This window comes from Serinus canaria, chromosome 13, assembly GCF_022539315.1.
Source record: "Serinus canaria isolate serCan28SL12 chromosome 13, serCan2020, whole genome shotgun sequence".
Classification (NCBI taxonomy): domain Eukaryota; kingdom Metazoa; phylum Chordata; class Aves; order Passeriformes; family Fringillidae; genus Serinus; species Serinus canaria.
The window spans coordinates 2,242,012-2,262,060 of NC_066327.1; the positions used below are offsets into that span (position 1 = coordinate 2,242,012).

The 20,049-nt window shown below is 54.2% G+C and overlaps 2 protein-coding genes and 1 pseudogene across 11 annotated transcripts in view; all 3 read right to left on the reverse strand.

The window, feature by feature from the left end:
• The window catches only part of LOC115484229 (protocadherin gamma-C5-like), a 208,813-nt gene that overhangs the window by 73,361 nt on the left and 115,403 nt on the right, over positions 1-20,049 (reverse strand). The gene's annotated exons all lie outside the window — the stretch shown is intronic.
• LOC127060125 (protocadherin gamma-B5-like) lies at positions 776-12,967 on the reverse strand. Its single transcript, XM_050979842.1, is given in 5 exon segments — positions 776-1,060; positions 2,938-3,435; positions 3,438-5,460; positions 11,681-11,850; positions 12,962-12,967. Coding segments are annotated over 5 exon segments (2,982 nt in total).
• Positions 15,103-17,746, reverse strand: LOC127060126 (protocadherin gamma-A10-like; annotated as a pseudogene).

The following is a 20,049-nucleotide window of genomic DNA, read 5'->3' on the forward strand; positions in this document are numbered from 1 at the left end:
GATCGCCGCCGTCGCTCGCCCTCAGCACCAGCTCGTGAAACGCCGCCTCCTCCCGGTCCAGAGCCTTCGCCAGCACCAGCTCGGGACGCTGATCGCCACTGGGGCCCGCCTGCACGGCCAGCGAGAAGTGCTCGTCACCGCTCAGCTCGTATCTCTGCAGGGAATTCCCGCCCAAGTCAGGATCGTGAGCCTCGGCCAGGGGAAACCGCGATCCTGGAGCGGTTGTCTCGCTCATTCTCAGTTCTTTTTCTGCCTCGCGGAAGCTGGGTGCGTTGTCGTTAATGTCCGTGATTTCCACTTGTATTCCATAAACGTGCATTTCCCCCTCCACTATAAGTTCACAGCGCAGCACGCATTGCTGCACTCTCTCGCACAGCTGCTCTCTGTCGATCCTCTCCGCTGTCACTAAATGTCCCGTCTTCCCATGAACAGAGAAATACTGCGTCCTACCTTTGTCCAAGATACGGACGCCGCGATATCGGATCTCTGGCAACTGCAGCCCCAGTCCTTGGCCACGTCGCCCACAAACGAGCCCTTGGGCATCTCCTCGGGCACGGAGTAGCGCAGCTGCCCCCACGCCGCCTCCCACGCCGCCAGCAGGACGGCCCAGAGCAGAGCTCGCTGCCGCCGGCCCCAGCGCCTCCCTGCCGCGCACATCTCTGCCGCGGAAACTCCGGCACCGCAGCACCGCCGATCCAAATACCTTTGCCACTGAATGCTCTCAGCGTCTGCACCGTGCACACCTGCTGGTGCCTCCTCCTGGCTCCAGAATGGATCAGCTCCGCGGAGACGATCGTCGGTCGCAGGTTCGGACAGGGAGAGAGCAAGCGAGAGAGCCGCTCCGCAGCGGGCGGGGCTGCAGCGCTCCGAGCTTCCTCTCGCTCCTCTCGGTCAACAGCGGCGCCCGCAGCCTCCTCCCGGCACTGCAGGCACCGAGCGCTGCCAGGCGCTGCCCGCTCTGCCGTGCTCCATACAGGGCACAGTCGCCACGGAGATGTCGCTTTTCGTCCAGCGCCGATCTCCTGCGTCCGCATTTCTCCAGCCCATCTCTGCTTTCAGCCTCCAGGGAATCACCATAGGGAGGAAGGCAGAGGCATTCTGTGGATGGGGTTCTTTACCCGCACGGGAAACTCATCATTTAGTCATGTCATTATTTAAATTATTTCAGTATGTAAACCAAAACTCATTTTCCGTATTTTCACACTGTAGCTTATTCTTAAGATTATACTTTTTGGTCAAAAGCATCTTTCACAACATGCTCTCAGACTGAAATCGGGAAGATAATATATCCCGAAAAAACAGTTATCAGGTTCTTTAACACAAGCGGGAGCAGAGCTATTGCATACTTCTTCAAGTCAGGTATCTAATTGTTACAGGATTCAACTAAGGGTACAAATAAAGATGCAGCGAAAACACTCAAAGGAAATTTCAGAACTTGAAATATTTGACATCATTTCCTAAGATACACCTAGGTTTTCTTTAGGATTATACAGCCTTACTTTTAATCAAGTCATTAATGGTTTCCTTTTTTTCCTAAATCAATGTGTAAAGCACTGCAGTTCATAAGTAAACTACTCTTCTAAGTATTTCTAATGACGTTGATACGATATGTGTTCAGAAAACAATCATGGAGCGGTAGAAAAAAGTACAAGTCTTGAAACTGAGCTGACCACTAATCAATGTGCAAATGGGATTGATTTAAATGCATAAACCCTCCTCTGGCTAATCTCCCTTATATGAGATCCCTTCATATCTCAGATATTTAGCCTAGTAAACAGAGTTGCAAAAATTTGCTGTTCTCAATATACCCGAATTCTACTAATACCCCTAACATCTTTGGCTCAAAGACGATTGTAAAATAAAAATCTCTGAAAATAAATCTTTCGGCACTATCAACATTGTACCAAAAAAGAGCCAAAAGAGTAAAACAGAATGAACTGCCAGCCAGGACGAATAAACAAAGCCATCTAGTCTAACTACTGAATTCCCCCCACCGATACGGGCAACAATCTCTTCTTTCACTCAGAAAAATAGTGAAAGGAACTTTCTACATTTGTTTCCTTTGTAAATCTAACTGGAAAAAAAAAAAAAAAAAACCAAAAAACAAAAAACGGGTTTTGGCAAAGCTATACACGAGTTCCAAGCACACCCTTACTGAACAAATCAGTCAGGAAGGAAATATCTCCTACACCAGATGTCACTGCTTCCTTGGTCGTTTTTTTTCCCCTCGACTTCCATCACGCAAAATCAGCCATTCTCCTAATACAGAACACGAATCTGCTTTCAATGTTACTAACACATTAAATTTATAGAGCTCGAGTCCTGTAGACAAAACCTCGCGCCTGAAGCAGAACCTGTGACCAAGGAAGAGAACCAAGAGCTTCCTGCTGTACAGGAACACGGGATAGCCTGTCCTTTATTCAGTCCGTCACGAGACGAGACTGTACAACTCACATAAACACGACTCCGTGTAACAAGGACAAAATAGAGAAACGCTGCTAGTACTAGCCGAAAGCAGAGCTAAAGTCAGAGCCTGTCATCTGAAGCTATTACCGAGTAAAAATGAAAACTTCCGCCGCTACGGGGGGTACGATGACAAATGCCCACTGACACCACACAGAGAACAGCGGGAAACAAACATGACGTTTCGGGAACTTTTAGAAAAGGAACTAACTCAGGCTTTACAGACCTGCGGGGTGTCGGGATTGGAGGGCGCTTCTCCCACGACGACGTCAGTACTCAGGCTTGGCTTGTCGCAGGAATCCAAGCCCAGAAGCTCCTCCGCCGATAGGATGGGCACCGCCGGCGGCGGCGGCCAAGCGGCCTCGGGCACGGTGCGGGCCGGCGCCGGCACGCACAGGTTGTAGGATTAGGGCAAGGTGCCCTCGCAGAAGTCGGCCGGGAAGGCGGCGCCGGCCAGGGAGAAGCGCTGCGCGCCCAGCAGGCAGCACGGCGGGCGGCCCGGCCCGGCGCAGACGCCGCCACCACGGCCAGCGCCACGCTCAGCACCAAGAGCGCCGACAGCAGCGCCAGCGCCAGCACCAGGTAGAACTGCAGCTCGGCCGCCGCCTCGGCCGCCTCGGCCGCCTCGGCGCCCGCCGGCCGCTCGCTCAGCTCCGGCAGCGCCTCCTGCAAGCTCTCGGCCAGCACCACGTGCAGCGTGGCCGTGGCCGACAGCGCCGGCTGCCCGTGGTCCTTCACCACGGCCACCACACGCTGCTTGGCCGCGTCCCGCTCGCCCACGGCGCGCGCCGTGCGCACCTCGCCGCTGTGCAGCCCCACGCGGAACAGCGCCGGCTCCGACGCCTGCACCAGCTCGTACGACAGCCACGCGTTGCGCCCCGCGTCCGCGTCCACCGCCACCACCTTGGCCACCAGGTAGCCGGCCTCGGCCGAGCGCGGAACCACCTCGAAAGGCGCGCCGCCGCCCCTCCCGGAGCCTCTCCCGCCGCTGCCGCCGCAGGCCAGAGCACCCTGGGCGCGTTGTCGTTGCGGTCCAGCACGAAGACGCGCACCGTGGCCGTGGAGCTGCGCGCCGGAGAGCCGCCGTCCTGTGCCCGCACGGCCACCGTGAACTCGCGGCACTGCTCGTAGTCCAAGGAGCGCTGCGCGTACAGCGCTCCGCTCCGCGCCTCCACCGACACCAGTGCCGCAGCGCCCGCCGCGCCCGCGCTGCCGCCCGCCAGCCAGTAGCTCACGCGCCCGTTGGCGCCCGCGTCCGCGTCCCGCGCCTGCACGCACAGCACCAGCGAGCCCGCCGCGTTGTTCTCCGCCACGTACGCGCTGTACGCCGCCTCCTCGAACTCCGGTGCGTTGTCGTTCACGTCCGACACCTCCAGCACCAGCTCCGTGCTGCTCCACAGCGCCGGCCTGCCCCGGTCCCGGGCCACCACCGTCACGCGATGCTCCGACGCCTGCTCGCGGTCCAGCGCGCCCGCCGTCACCACCTTGTACGAGCCGCCCGAGGACGCCACGATCGACAGCGGCGCCTCTCCTGACAGCTCACACGACACTTGACCGTTCTCGCCGGAGTCTCTGTCCCGCACTTTCAGCAGGGTCACCACGGTGCCGACTGGAGCGTCTTCGGGTACAGGACTCGAGAGCGACAGAATGGTGATCTCTGGCGCGTTGTCATTTTCGTCGGTGATGTCTATCTGTACTTCGCAGTGACTGCTGAGCCCGCCGCCGTCTCTCGCCTCAACTCCGAAGATGTATTTATTCTTCTCCTCGAAATCGAGGGGACCCGCTGTCCTCACTTCCCCGCTCTCGCTGTCGATAGTGAACAAAGCACGGACGGCTTCCGGGACGCTACCAAAGGAGTAGGACACTCGTCCGTTAGAGCCCGCGTCAGCATCCGTTGCCCGTACCCGCAGCAACACCGACTCCACTTGCAAATTCTCTGCCACTCGCGCCTCGTAGAGAATTTTGCTGAACACTGGCGGGTTGTCGTTGGCGTCTGTCACGTTGATGCGAACCTGGACAGTCCCGGATCTCGCGGGATCCCCACCGTCTACGGCTGTCAGCACCAACTCAAAGAAACTCTGCTTCTCCCGGTCCAACACTCTCTCCAGTACTAATTCGGGCTGCTTGTTTCCACCCGGTTTGTCTTGCATGGACAGTGAGAACGACGGGTTGCTGGTGAGTTGATAAGTCAGCAGCGAGTTGCTGCCCAGGTCAGAATCTTGGGCCATCTCCAGCGGAAATCGAGCACCGGGAGGGATTATTCACCAATCTCGAGGTCCAGAACAGCCTTGCTAAAGACCGGGAGAATTGTCATTCACGTCCTCGATCACCACATCGACATGGAAAATATTCAGCGGGTTGTGCACCAGCGCCTCGAAGCTGACAGAGCAGGTCGCCGAATCGCCGCACATCTCCTCCCGGTCCAGCCTCTCGTTCACGTACAGGTTCCCGTTCTCCTCATTCACCCTGAAGTATTGCTTCTCCTCGCTCAGCCGCAGCTTGCGCGCCGGCAGCTCGTCCGCGCTGAGCCCAAGGTCCCGAGCCAGCGGCCCCACCAGCGAGCCTCTGCCCAGCTCCTCGGGGATGGCGTAGCGGACCCGCTCGGCCGCCGCCCGGCCCCACACGCCCAGCAGCAGCAGAAGCAGCGCGGCCAGCAGCGCTCGCCCGCCGCCCGGCCCGCGCCTCGGCCGCCGCCTCACCGCCATTCTCTGCCCACTGCGCTCGCCGCGCTCCTGCCTCCTGCCGCTGCCCTGCCTCCGCTTCCAGCCGCTCTCGCCGGCCACAGACAGACACCGCTGAAAGACACCGAGGTCGGCGAGCCGTCTCTCGCCGCCTCTCGCCGCTGCTGCTGCTGCTCTTGGCGGTGCCGCTGCGCTGTGGCCGGCGCCGGGCGAGCGAGCAGCCTGCAGGGCAGGACGCTGCGGCGGAGGCGGCGGCGGTGGCTCCAGCGCCGCTCGGCGGCGGCCAACAGCGACACCCGGAGGCGCCGCCGCGCCACTGCAGCCGCCGGATGGCCGCGCTCAAGGGGGCCCGGCTTTGGGCGGGGCTCGGCGGCTGCAGCGGCCCCGGGGGCTCTCCCCGACTGCAAACAGCCCGCGCAGAAGCTCTTCCTTAATTCCACGCCAAGGCCTTTCGATCTGAGATGTGCTGGTGGGTGCTTTTAGGGCATTCTTATGAGTCAAATTGAATAGTCAGAAGTAAATATTCATGGCAGTGCAGGAAAGAATGGAATTCAGATGCTTTTAATAAAATCACGGTCCATCTACATCAGCAATAAACGCTAATATAGGGAAGACGTCAAGAGCTTTTTCATACTTTGTCACACGTCTTGAATTGTTATTTATTATGTTATTCATTACTTGAGATCAATTAGTTGGAGATACAGATCAGCCTAAAGCAATGTAAGCAACCCCAAGCCCAAAATAGAGAATAACATTTACTCTGTTGTTTCTGACTCATTAAACGTCCTTCATCTGCATTTCCATATCCAAGCCCCTCACAATGGAATGGCTGAGTCCTTCATGGAGTCAAACAATATTTTTAGTTTCCAAGTTAAACATTTCTCTAATGGCCATTTAATCCACCCCTCGGACACGAGAAAGAACAATTTCTGCTAGGCTTGAACATTGGACACATGTCCAAAACTTCTCTGGATAATTTTTATCACAACCCATACTGAAAAGCTTTCTCAAAATCAAAACCTCTCTTCTCTTAGTTAAAATTACTTCTCTGTTCTTCTAGAAAAACTGGCCCAGGTAAAAAGAGCTCTGTCCATATTTCCTATAAATTTATGCATAAACTGAAACAACAAAAAACTAACTTAGAAAAGCCTACACAAAGGTATCATTTCTCTATGCTTGAAAACCTACACTCCTTCAGTCCTTCTCCATAACAATATATTCCAACACTCAGGCCACTTTTGTGATCCTTCTGGGAACTCTACCAAGGCCATTGGGATATTGGCCCAAGATCTCCATGAAGTCTATGCTCTCATAAAAATACTTTAGAAGTGAGGAAGGACCTGCCTCGACCTGCCAGGCAGAGTGCTTGTCATGCAGGGCAGGACACAATTCCAGCAGCAGGTGCCCATGGGCAGCTCATGTCCCACCTTATCACCCACCGAGAACCCAATGCACTTCTCTGAAAAGCTCTTCCCTATCCCCCACTCTCTATTTCAACTGGGGATTGCCACACCCCACCTGCAGGACCCTGCACTTTGATCCATTTCATGATGGTTGCTCGGGGCTACTTCTCCAGCCTGTCCCTGGCTGCCATCTCTGCCTTCCTCTGACTCAACTCCAGTTGGTGTCAGCTGCAAATTGCCTGAAGGTGCCTCAATCCCACTGGCCATGGAGGTGCTGAACAGAACTGGGCCCAGCCAGGCCCTGGAGGGACAGCACAAGTCACTGCTTTCCACCTGGACATGGAGTCACTGTCTGTGACTCTCTGCAGGTGACTCTCCAGCCTGTTCCTCAGCCATTTGACAGCCCACACGTGATTGCCAGGCGTGTTCCTCTGGGTCATGGCCTGGGGGACACTGCACACCTTCTCCCACTGGGTCCTTGCTCTGTCCATGGGAATCTTGGCAGGGCTGGGTGCTCACTCTGCACTTCGACACTGCAGCAGAGATGATCCTGCATGATTGCACTACAGACAAAATGTTCCTGGGTGAGCACACCAGGAGTGCTTATGAAACCCTTCCTCTGTACAGCTGTAAACATCCCAGGTCTGTGTGGGAACTGCACCTGCACTCGGGCAGCTGGGACAGAGGAGACCTTCCACATGAGATCAGACACCCTGAGGCTGAGCTCATGACAACAGTGCAAGAGTCAGAAACACATGGAAATGGACAGATGCAATAACATTTGGTAGGTCTGCCTTGCTCTACAGAAGCAACTCAAATCACCCTGGACTCCAGCAGGCACAGCCTGGTGTTATCTGTGACATGTGACAAGCAAGGCAATGACCGAGTTCTTCTCTAGCCTCACACAGAGCTCCCGTCTCTGCTTTTCCTTCCACTCCTGGCCACTGAGAGGTTTTGCTCACTGCAAAAATCTACCATCTCTCACTGCACAAATCTACCATCAGATGGCAATGCACTGCAGCCACACCCAGAAAGGAGGTACAATTGTCTGCTCACCACCATTAGGATAACGAACTGAAGGATTCTAGAGCACAAATGATAAACAGTCATAATAAAAGATCAGCACTCATCCAACAGAGAATGGCTCATAAAACCGTTGGCTTAGGGGGAATCTCCTCCCCATCGTCATCACATTCTCTGTTCCACAGACAGGCAATATCTACTAAAGTCTTAGATATTTACATCTATTTCTCCCAACAGGAGCAGAACACACAGTCACTCTCTTATCTCCTGCCTTCCACTGCAACAAGAGCAAGGGACATCTGTACACCACACATTGCTCAAAAAATATGGATTGTTGATAATTGTAAATATACCCACATACTGAGTATATCAAGGGAAAACAAAACAAAGCAAAAATCCACAGAAACCCTATAACATGGATCAGATAAGGCAAGGAAACCTTAGAAGGAAACAACAAGACAGAGATGCTCACGGTGAAGTCTTCTAGGCCTTTATTGCAGGACTTAAAATTCACACCTGAGAGCATGGAGAAGTCACTGAGAAGCTGTAGTTATGTGACCCTGAGGACTTATATCGCAAAATAGCAGAGTGGGATCATTTGAAGAATTACTCCTCCCCTCAGCAACTTTTTCTATTGCATGACCTGCTCACCTTGCAGAGTTATGAAACCATCATTTCAAAAAAATTCTCCTCAGCCTCTTTTTCCAGGTAAATCTTCTGACAACTTACAACAGATTCTCTTATTGCTTCTGCTACCTACTCATCCTCTCCCCTCCACACACAGTTTTCTCCTAGATGACTGAAGTAAGGATTTCCTGAAAACAACAGTCACTGTTTCATATTTCAAAGTACTGACCAGAAATGTGAAAATGACTTGCAACATTCCTGGAAACAAAGCCCTAAATGAAAGTGTAATTATGGATAATGCACGTAGCACATAGGATTATCTGGCTGTTCTAGCCAAGAATTATGGTTCTACATGAATAGTTACCGTGGAAAATGTTACTGTTGGAGGACTGCCATTGTCTTTCATGACAGAGACACCAGGATCAGAACAGCAATGGCAGAACAGCCTTTGGCACCAAGCATGAAATCAAACCATTTCTCTGCCAAACCCACACTCAGTCCCACATTTGCCTGGCACAGAACTGAGCTCTCACCCTCCTCACTCTGCATTCACAGCCTTTACTTTCACCATCAACACCAACCACAATTTTGGATCCATGTTGGCCACACTAAAAACCAACCCCTTGGGGAAACATCCATTCATGAAGTTATACTTATTGAATGAAATATTCAAGGTCAGGCTGGCTGGGGCTCTGAGCCACCTGCTCTGCTGGAAGATGTCCCTGCCCATGGCAGAGCAGCTGGAACAAGAGGATCTTTAAGGTCCTTTGCAACAAAACCATTCTCTGATTCTGTGTTTCTAGGATTCTATGATTGCATGTACACCTTCAAGGGATGGATCAGAGAAACTCTCCCTTACTGAACAATTATATGTTTTGGAGTCTGCAGGATTGCCAAACACAGTGAAGATAAGCTTTACTCCTTGACAAAAACCACAAGCAAACAAACAAACAAAAAAAAAAAACCCTGTCCAACCCAAACTAATGCAAACTAATAATAAAAAAAAAACGTGAAATCAACCTAGCCAAGAATGGGAAAACACCAGAAGAGTATCAATCATGTGCTCACATTCAGATTGGGTCACCTGCAGTACATACACAACCCAGGAAACTCCACTGGAACCAATGCACAGGGGCCTCACACAGGAGTCACTACACAGGCCCCAGACTGTCATTTCCTTGCATAGTAAGAGAAAGAAAAAGTTTGGAACCACTGCTGTGGGCCTCACCTAAATACCAGGACAAACAGAACTGGACACAATTCATTCATTCATTTTGAACTGTACCACAGTGAACTCCAGCACCAGCCCTGTCCTTCACGCACAGACTTCTCTCTGGCCAAACATAACACAAAAGCAATGTTTGCATACAAGTATCATTAGAAGAAAACTCATGTGCACAGCTTCTCAGAGCCCAAGCATCACAGCTAACATTATTCTGCTCCTCCCAATTATTTGAACAAGTGGGAAATGTCATGCAGGCCATAAATTATAACCAGCTCTGTCAAAGACCTACACATCCAAGTACCACCTCAAAGGCAACATCACCATTCTTCAGCACATGGACTCCCCAAATCATGTGTGACTTCCACGCTTGATACAAAGGAATATGGACGCAACCTAGGCCATTTCAGTCCAAACCACACAATTGAAAATCGTAAGACTCCTCCTGACTCATTTTCAGAAGGCCAGCAATAGCCCTGGGGATCAACAAAACACATGCCATGTCTCCACCAGGGCCTCCTCACACACCACACCCCCAACACTCCCCCCTAACCCTTCCCATGGTTAGCACAGATCTTCAGAATTTAGAGAGACTCCACCAAAAGGAAAGTTGTTCAGACAATATCTTCTTACTACTGATAATATGTGACTTCTCACTCTAGCCATGGGACAAGAAACAGCATTTATTACACAGACATTTTTAAGAAACTTGTCTATGGAAGTCTCACTTTTTTTACCTATAACCATGAAAGAATCATTTTCAGATCATCAGAAGAATCAGACAGAAAGTTATCACCTGCAGAATTTAAGAGCTCACAACTCTCTTCTGGGTTATATAACTCACAGGAGATGATTGGTGATGTTGTTTTTAGGCACTGAATGCACAGCTGGCACTTCCCATATGTAATCTTGGATAAGTACAAAATTCAGCTTTGAAGTGACACAATTATGGTGACATGACAACACATACTAAAATCCTGCCAGGGTTGTCCATGCAGCTGGAATACAGATCTTCTAGACAATTACTTTGGGAGGAAGAACTCCACATTGCTTCATCCTAGAGACAGGAAGTGGAGAGAGAATGGAGGAAAACATTTCCTTGAGTCTCTCAGCAGATATTCACACACAGCTCACTGCACTCAGATTCCCAACCCTTCACACCATCCATGGTGTCCTTTCACCCATCTAGCATAAAAACCTGTGACAGTGGAGGCCCAGTTCCTCAGATCATTTTCCTTCCCACCACCAATTTCACACAGCTCTCTGGACATCTCTGTGCTATGGAAGCCACATTTGCTGCTCACTGAAGTTCTGCGGAGAGACTTCATAGGTCTCAAAGGAAAAGCCAAGCACTCTTCCAAGAGACACTGACTCAGTGAATATCTGCTCACAGGGAATTATGCCCACCTTGTATCTCCCACTGCACTTTGAATCTCTCCTTCCCATCCAGGCAATTCTCTTGCCATCCTAAATTTTTTCTATCCATGGCTCATCCAGCTCCATTTGACAAAGCTCTACCTTAAAAAACAAGTACAAACCAAAGCAGTTCTGCCATTTCCTCCTGCATTTCCTCCTCCTCATTCAGCCACTCACAGGCTTTTCAAAGAATCACAACTTCAAGAGGATCCTTCATCTTAATAACGAACAGACAGACATCATCAAGGACCACGTGTTGCCCGGTCCAATCCCCTCTTGGGGACAACGACCAAAGCATGGATGACACAAACACTTTTAGTGCTGACCTCCACTATGTATCATGCAGAGCGAGAAAGGCCAAAAAAATGTGCAGAGAGGTTCCAAGCAAAGCCATCAGCATTTTGTTCAAGACACATTCTGTCTATTCAAGCACACGTGCTCTTGGCCAGACACATGACCCTGATTAAAAGTTGTATTTCTAAATAACCTGATCCATCCCTTCAGGAGAGATAATGTTGTCAGGAACACGGATTCTACACAGCACAGATGATATAGGGGACCAATACCTAAAACATGATTAATATCCAAACCTCCGACCTAAGCAACACCCTGCCAGCAGCAACCTTTTCCCGCCTTCCTTCCACACTCGCTGGAAGTCTGAGGACCCACCCCATGTTCACACAACACAGCAACGGGCAACAGCCTTCAGAACGTCATCGAAGGAAACTTTACGAGGCTTTCAGACAATATCGCCTATTCAAACCACAGAACACGGCGGGGAAAGGGCAGGGCGGCAATGGCAGGAAGAGTGCCTGAGAAAGTCTGAGCAGAGAAACTCAACCGACGGAGGGGAGAGATCCAGGGAGAGGGGGCCGGCAGTGTTCTCGCCCCCGAGCAGCTGCGCGGGCTCGTCGGGCAGCGGCCGGGCCGGGAGGGTGTCGCAGGAGCTGCCGGCCGAGAAGCGCAGCTGGCTCTTGCGCGAGTCGGCTGTGAGCGACACGTCGTGCGAGTAGGACTGCAGGAAGGCGCGCACGCCGTCGATGCCCCACCCCCCCCCCACCCACCCACCCCCCCACCCCCCCCCCCCCACCCCCCCCCCAGCCCCCCCCCCCCCCCCACCACCACCCCCCCCCCCCCCCCCCCCCTCCCCACCTCCCCCCCAAAACCCCCCCCGCCCCCCAATCATCCCCCCCCCACCCCCCCCCCTCCCCCCCCCCCCCCCCACCCACCCCCCCCCTCACTCCCACTCCCCCCACAACCCCCACACCCCCCTCCCCTCCAACCCCCACCACCCATCCTTACCCCCCCCGCCACCGCCTACCCCCCACCCCCCATCCTCCCCCCCCCCCCCCACCTCCCCCCGTCCCCACACCCCTTCCCCTCCACCCCCCCCCCGCCCCGCCATGCCCCTCTCGCACCTCCCTACGACCCTCCGCTCTCACCCTCACCCCCTCCTCACTCTCACTATCAACCCAACCCCCCCCAACCTACACCCCACCCGCCCCCCACCAGTCCCCCCTTTTACCCTCCCCCTCCCGTACCCCCCCCCCCCTCAATCCCCGCCTGCCCCAACCCCCCCCTCCCCCGCCCGCCCCCCCCCCCCCCCCGACACTGCCCCACCGATCCAACATCCCCCCCCACGAGGCGCGCCCCGCACCAAACCCCCCACCCAAGCCCGCCTCCTCGCCTACGCCCCTCCCCCCCAAGAACCGCTCGCGGCCGCACTCCTCCTCGCCTCCCCCTCCGCGTCACACCTTCACCCCTCCCCTCCTCCGCAGCCCCCAGCCCTGCGCCCCCCCTCCCCCTGCCTCTCCCCGCCCCCTCCCCGCGACCTCGCACTCATCCCACACCCTTGAACCCAGCACCCTCCCTCCCCCCCACCCCTCACCCCTCCTCCCACCCCGCCCTCCCCTCCACGCTTCACACCCCCCCCCCGCCTTCCCTTCGCCATCCCCGCCTGGTCCCCCCCACACTCCCCGCCCCCTTCCTGTCCGCCCCCTTGCCCACCCCCCCCCCCTCCAACCCTGATCGACTCCTCAGCACTTCGCAGCCCCCCCCCCCCCCTTACCCCACCCACACCCTCCCCTCGTCGCCTTGCACACCCCCCCAACCCACCATCCACCTACCTCCATCTAGCCTCCCCCCCCCCCCATCCCCCGCCGCCCAGTCCCCCCCGCGCGGCTCTTCTCTCTGGCCAAACATAACACAAAAGCAATGTTTGCATACAAGTATCATAGAAGAAAACTCATGTGCACAGCTTCTCAGAGCCCAAGCACCACAACTAAGATTATTCTGTTCCTCCCAATTATTTGAACAACTGGGAAATGTTATATAGGCCATAAATTATGACCAGCTCTGTCAACGACCCCACACCTCCAAGTATCACCTCAAGACAGCATCACCATTCCTCAGCACATGGACTCCCCAAAGCCTGTGTGACTACCACTCTTGATACAAAGGAATATGGAACCCCAATTAGGCCACTTCAGTTCAAACCACACGACCACACAACTTAAAATCATAAGACTCCTCCTGACTCATTTTCAGAAGGTCACAATAGCCCTGGGGATCAACAAAACACATGCCATGTCTCCACCAGGGCCTTCTCACACATCACACACCCAACACTCCTCCTAAACCTTCACTGCTCCCAAGGTTAGCACAGGTCTTCAGAATTTAGAGTGACTCCACCAAAGAAGAAAGTTGCTCAGACAGTATCTCATTACTATGGATAATATTCGACTTCACATCCTTGCCATGGGACAGGAAAACAATTTATTAAAGAGACATTTTCAAGTAACCTGTCTATGGAAATGTCTCTCCCTTTTCACCTATAAACATGAAAGAACCATTTGAAGATCATCAGAAGAATGAGACAGAAAAAATAACACCTGAAGAATTGAAGAGCTCACAACACTCTTATGGGTTATATAACTCACAGTAAATGATTAATGATGTTGCATATAGGCACTGAATACACAGTTTGCAATTCACACACCCAATCTGTCATAAGTAAAAAATCAAGCTTTGAAGTGACATCAGTATGCAAACCTTAAAATACTTATTAGGAACCTGCCAGGGTTCTCCATGCAGCTGGATACAGATCTTCTAGACAATTACTTTGGGAGGAAGAACCCCCACATTGCTTCATCCTAGGGATGGGAAGTATACAGGGAATGGAGGAAAATATTCCCTTGAGTCTGTTCAGCAGACATTCACACCACAGCTCACTGCACTCAGATTTCCAACCCTTCACACCATCCATGACGTCCTTTCACCCATCTAGCCTAAAAACATGAGACAGTGGAGGCCCAGTTTCCCAGACCATTTCTCTTCCCACCACCAATTTCACACAGGTCTCTGGACATCTCTGTGCTATGAAAGCCACATTTACTGCTCACTGAAGGTCTCTGAAGACACTTCATAGGTCTCAAAGGAAAACCCAAGCACTCTTCCAAGAGACACTGAGGCAGTGAATATCTGCTCATGGGGAATTATGCCCACTTTGTATCTCCCACTGCACCTTGAATCTCTCCCTTCCCATCCAGGCTATTCTCTTGCCATCCTAAATATTTTCTAGCCATGGTTCCTCCAGCTCCATTTGATATAGCTCTGCCATAAAAACCAAGTACAAACCAAGCAGTTCTGCCATTTCCTCCTGCATTTCCTCATCTACATGCAGCCACTCACAGGCTTTTCAAAAAATCACAATTTCAAGAGGATCCTTCATGCTCATAACAGACAGATAGACATCATCAAGGACCACTTGTTGCCCGGTCCAATCCCTCTTGGGGACAACGACCAAAGTATGGATGACACAACACTTTTAGCACTGACATCCACTATGTATCACGCAGAGCGAGAAAAGCCAAAAACTGTGCAGAGATGTTCCAAGCAAAGCCATCAGCATTTTGTTCCAGACACATTCTACCTATTCAAGCACATGTGCTCTTGGGAGGACAAACAAACCTGCTAAAAAGTTGTATTTCTCAATAACCTGATCCATCCATTCAGGAGAGATAATGTTGTCAGGAACACGGATTCTACACAGCACAGAGGATATAGAGGACCAATACATGAAACATGATTAATATCCAAACCTCCGACCTAACCAACACCCTGCCAGCAGCAACCTTTTCCCGCCTTCCTTCCTCACTCGCTGGAAGGCTGAGGACCCACCCCATGTTCACACAACACCGCAACGGGCAACAGCCTTCAGAACGTCATCGAAGGAAACTTTACGATGCTTTCAGACAATATCGCCTATTCAACCACAGAACACGGCGGGGAAGGGCAGGGCGGCAATAGCACAAAGAATGCCTGAGAAAGTCTGAGCAGAGAAACTCACCGACGGAGGGGAGAGATCCAGGGAGAGGGCGCCGGCAGTGGTTCTCGCCCCCGAGACAGCTGACGCGGGCTCGTCGGGCGGCGGGCCGGCCGGCAGGGTGGTTCGCAGGAGCTGCCGGCCTAGAAGCGCAGCTGGCTCTTGCGCGAGTCGGCCGTGAGCGACACGTCGTGCGAGTAGGACTGCAGGAAGGCGCGCACGCCGTCGATGCCCACGAAGTGCGAGACGGGCACGCCGCGCAAGGCGCCGCTGTCGGGCGGCAGCAGCTGGCGGCGCTGCCAGCGGCGCAGGCGCAAGCGCCAGCAGCAGCAGCAGAAAGGCCACGAAGAGGCACGACACGGCGGCCACGGCCAGCACGAGCCAGCGCGTCAGGCCGGCGGCCGGCTCGGCCGGCAACGCCGCCTCGTCGGCCGCGCTGCCCAGCTCGGCCAGCAGCTCGACCACGCTCTCGGCCAGCACCACGCTCAGCGTGGCCGTGGCCGACAGCGCCGGCCGCCCGTGGTCCCGCACCAGCACCACCAGGCTGTGGCGCGCCCGCGTCGCGGGCCAGCGGCGAGCCGCAGCCGTGCGCACCTCGCCGCTGTGCAGCCCCACGCGGAACAGCCCCGGCTCCGTGGCCTTGGCCAGCTCGTACGACACGCCACGCGTTCTGCCCCGCGTCCGCGTCCACCGCCACCACCTTGGCCACCAGCGCGCCCGCCTCCGACCGCCGCGGCGCCAGCTCCACGCACGACCACGCCGCCACCGAGCCCGAGCCCGAGCCCGCCGCCGCGGCGGCCGGCGCGGGTACAGCCACCTGCGGCGCGTTGTCGTTCTCGTCTACGATCTGCAGCCTCACCGACACGTTGCTGCTCAGCGCCGGCGCGCCGCCGTCCTCCGCCCGCACCCACAGCTGCAGCTCGCGCAGCTGCTCGTAGTCCAAGGAGCGCAGCGCGTACAGCGCGCCCGTCTCCGCCTGCACCGACACGTACGACGACAGCGGCGCGCTCCGCACCCGCCCGTCCGCCAGCCGGTAGCGCACGCGCGCGTTCTGCTCCCAGTCCGCGTCCGTGGCGCGCACCGTCAGCACCAGCGCGCCCGCCGCGTTGTTCTCCGCCACACGCGCGCTGTAGCGCTCCTCCAAGAACACCGGCGCGTTGTCGTTCACGTCCAGCACCCGCAGCGCCAGCACCGCGCTGCTCTGCAGTGCCGGCGACCCGCCGTCGGCCGCCCGCACCGTCACGTTGTACTCCGACACCTGCTCCCGGTCCAGCTCTCTCGCCGTCACCACGCGATAGTATTCATCAAAAGATTTCTCGAGGCGGAATGGGACATCCCCGTCCAGCGAGCAGCTCACCTCGCCGTTGGCACCCGAGTCTCGGTCCTCCACGTGTACCAAGGCAACAACGGTCCCTGACGGGGCATCCTCAGATATTTCGCTCAGCGCCGACGACACTGTGAGTTCGGGGGCGTTGTCGTTTACATCTGTTACGGTAACTACAACTTTGGCAGTGTCGGAAAGGCCTCCCCCGTCATGTGCCTGCACCTCCAGTTCGTAGGAATTGCCTTCCTCGAAGTCCAGGCTGCGCAACAAGCTGATCGCTCCCGTGCCGGCATTCAGTTGGAAAATCTGCGAGGCTTTCTCTGTGATTTTCTGAATCGAATACTTCACGTGCCCGTACAGCCCCTCGTCAGTGTCAGTTGCAGTAACGGTGACGAGGATGGAGCCCACGGGCACGTCCTCGGGTTCACGCACCGCGTACTCCGCCTGACTGAACTCGGGCGCGTTGTCGTTCGCGTCCAGCACCGTCACGCGGATCCGAGCCGTGCCCGTCCGTGCCGGATCGCCGCCGTCGCTCGCCCTCAGCACCAGCTCGTGAAACGCCGCCTCCTCCCGGTCCAGAGCCTTCGCCAGCACCAGCTCGGGACGCTGATCGCCACTGGGGCCCGCCTGCACGGCCAGCGAGAAGTGCTCGTCACCGCTCAGCTCGTATCTCTGCAGGGAATTCCCGCCCAAGTCAGGATCGTGAGCCTCGGCCAGGGGAAACCGCGATCCTGGAGCGGTTGTCTCGCTCATTCTCAGTTCTTTTTCTGCCTCGCGGAGCTGGGTGCGTTGTCGTTAATGTCCGTGATTTCCACTTGTATTCCATAAACGTGCATTTCCCCCTCCACTATAAGTCACAGCGCAGCACGCATTGCTGCACTCTCTCGCACAGCTGCTCTCTGTCGATCCTCTCCGCTGTCACTAAATGTCCCGTCTTCCCATGAACAGAGAAATACTGCGTCCTACCTTTGTCCAAGATACGGACGCCGCGATATCGGATCTCTGGCAACTGCAGCCCCAGTCCTTGGCCACGTCGCCCACAAACGAGCCCTTGGGCATCTCCTCGGGCACGGAGTAGCGCAGCTGCCCCCACGCCGCCTCCCACGCCGCCAGCAGGACGGCCCAGAGCAGAGCTCGCTGCCGCCGGCCCCAGCGCCTCCCTGCCGCGCACATCTCTGCCGCGGAAACTCCGGCACCGCAGCACCGCCGATCCAAATACCTTTGCCACTGAATGCTCTCAGCGTCTGCACCGTGCACACCTGCTGGTGCCTCCTCCTGGCTCCAGAATGGATCAGCTCCGCGGAGACGATCGTCGGTCGCAGGTTCGGACAGGGAGAGAGCAAGCGAGAGAGCCGCTCCGCAGCGGGCGGGGCTGCAGCGCTCCGAGCTTCCTCTCGCTCCTCTCGGTCAACAGCGGCGCCCGCAGCCTCCTCCCGGCACTGCAGGCACCGAGCGCTGCCAGGCGCTGCCCGCTCTGCCGTGCTCCATACAGGGCACAGTCGCCACGGAGATGTCGCTTTTCGTCCAGCGCCGATCTCCTGCGTCCGCATTTCTCCAGCCCATCTCTGCTTTCAGCCTCCAGGGAATCACCATAGGGAGGAAGGCAGAGGCATTCTGTGGATGGGGTTCTTTACCCGCACGGGAAACTCATCATTTAGTCATGTCATTATTTAAATTATTTCAGTATGTAAACCAAAACTCATTTTCCGTATTTTCACACTGTAGCTTATTCTTAAGATTATACTTTTTGGTCAAAAGCATCTTTCACAACATGCTCTCAGACTGAAATCGGGAAGATAATATATCCCGAAAAAACAGTTATCAGGTTCTTTAACACAAGCGGGAGCAGAGCTATTGCATACTTCTTCAAGTCAGGTATCTAATTGTTACAGGATTCAACTAAGGGTACAAATAAAGATGCAGCGAAAACACTCAAAGGAAATTTCAGAACTTGAAATATTTGACATCATTTCCTAAGATACACCTAGGTTTTCTTTAGGATTATACAGCCTTACTTTTAATCAAGTCATTAATGGTTTCCTTTTTTTCCTAAATCAATGTGTAAAGCACTGCAGTTCATAAGTAAACTACTCTTCTAAGTATTTCTAATGACGTTGATACGATATGTGTTCAAGAAAACAATCATGGAGCGGTAGAAAAAAGTACAAGTCTTGAAACTGAGCTGACCACTAATCAATGTGCAAATGGGATTGATTTAAATGCATAAACCCTCCTCTGGCTAATCTCCCTTATATGAGATCCCTTCATATCTCAGATATTTAGCCTAGTAAACAGAGTTGCAAAAATTTGCTGTTCTCAATATACCCGAATTCTACTAATACCCCTAACATCTTTGCTCAAAGACGATTGTAAAATAAAAATCTCTGAAAATAAATCTTTCGGCACTATCAACATTGTACCAAAAAGAGACCAAAAAGAGTAAAACAGAATGAACTGCCAGCCAGGACGAATAAACAAAGCCATCTAGTCTAACTACTGAATTCCCCCCACCGATACGGGCAACAATCTCTTCTTTCACTCAGAAAAATAGTGAAAGGAACTTTCTACATTTGTTTCCTTTGTAAATCTAACTGGAAAAAAAAAAAAAAAAAACCAAAAAACAAAAAACGGGTTTTGGCAAAGCTATACACGAGTTCCAAGCACACCCTTACTGAACAAATCAGTCAGGAAGGAAATATCTCCTACACCAGATGTCACTGCTTCCTTGGTCGTTTTTTTTCCCCTCGACTTCCATCACGCAAAATCAGCCATTCTCCTAATACAGAACACGAATCTGCTTTCAATGTACTAACACATTAAATTTATAGAGCTCGAGTCCTGTAGACAAAACCTCGCGCCTGAAGCAGAACCTGTGACCAAGGAAGAGAACCAAGAGCTTCCTGCTGTACAGGAACACGGGATAGCCTGTCCTTTATTCAGTCCGTCACGGAGACGAGACTGTACAACTCACATAAACACGACTCCGTGTAACAAGGACAAAATAGAGAAACGCTGCTAGTACTAGCCGAAAGCAGAGCTAAAGTCAGAGCCTGTCATCTGAAGCTATTACCGAGTAAAATGAAAACTTCCGCCGCTACGGGGGGTACGATGACAAATGCCCACTGACACCACACAGAGAACAGGCGGGAAACAAACATGACGTTTCGGGAACTTTTAGAAAAGGAACTAACTCAGGCTTTACAGACCTGCGGGGTGTCGGGATTGGAGGGCGCTTCTCCCACGACGACGTCAGTACTCAGGCTTGGCTTGTCGCAGGAATCCAAGCCCAGAAGCTCCTCCGCCGATAGGATGGGCACCGCCGGCGGCGGCGGCCAAGCGGCCTCGGGCACGGTGCGGGCCGGCGCCGGCACGCACAGGTTGTAGGAGTAGGGCAAGGTGCCCTCGCAGAAGTCGGCCGGGAAGGCGGCGCCGGCCAGGGAGAAGCGCTGCGCGCCCAAGCAGGCAGCACGGCGGGCGGCCCGGCCCGGCGCAGACGCCGCCACCACGGCCAGCGCCACGCTCAGCACCAAGAGCGCCGACAGCAGCGCCAGCGCCAGCACCAGGTA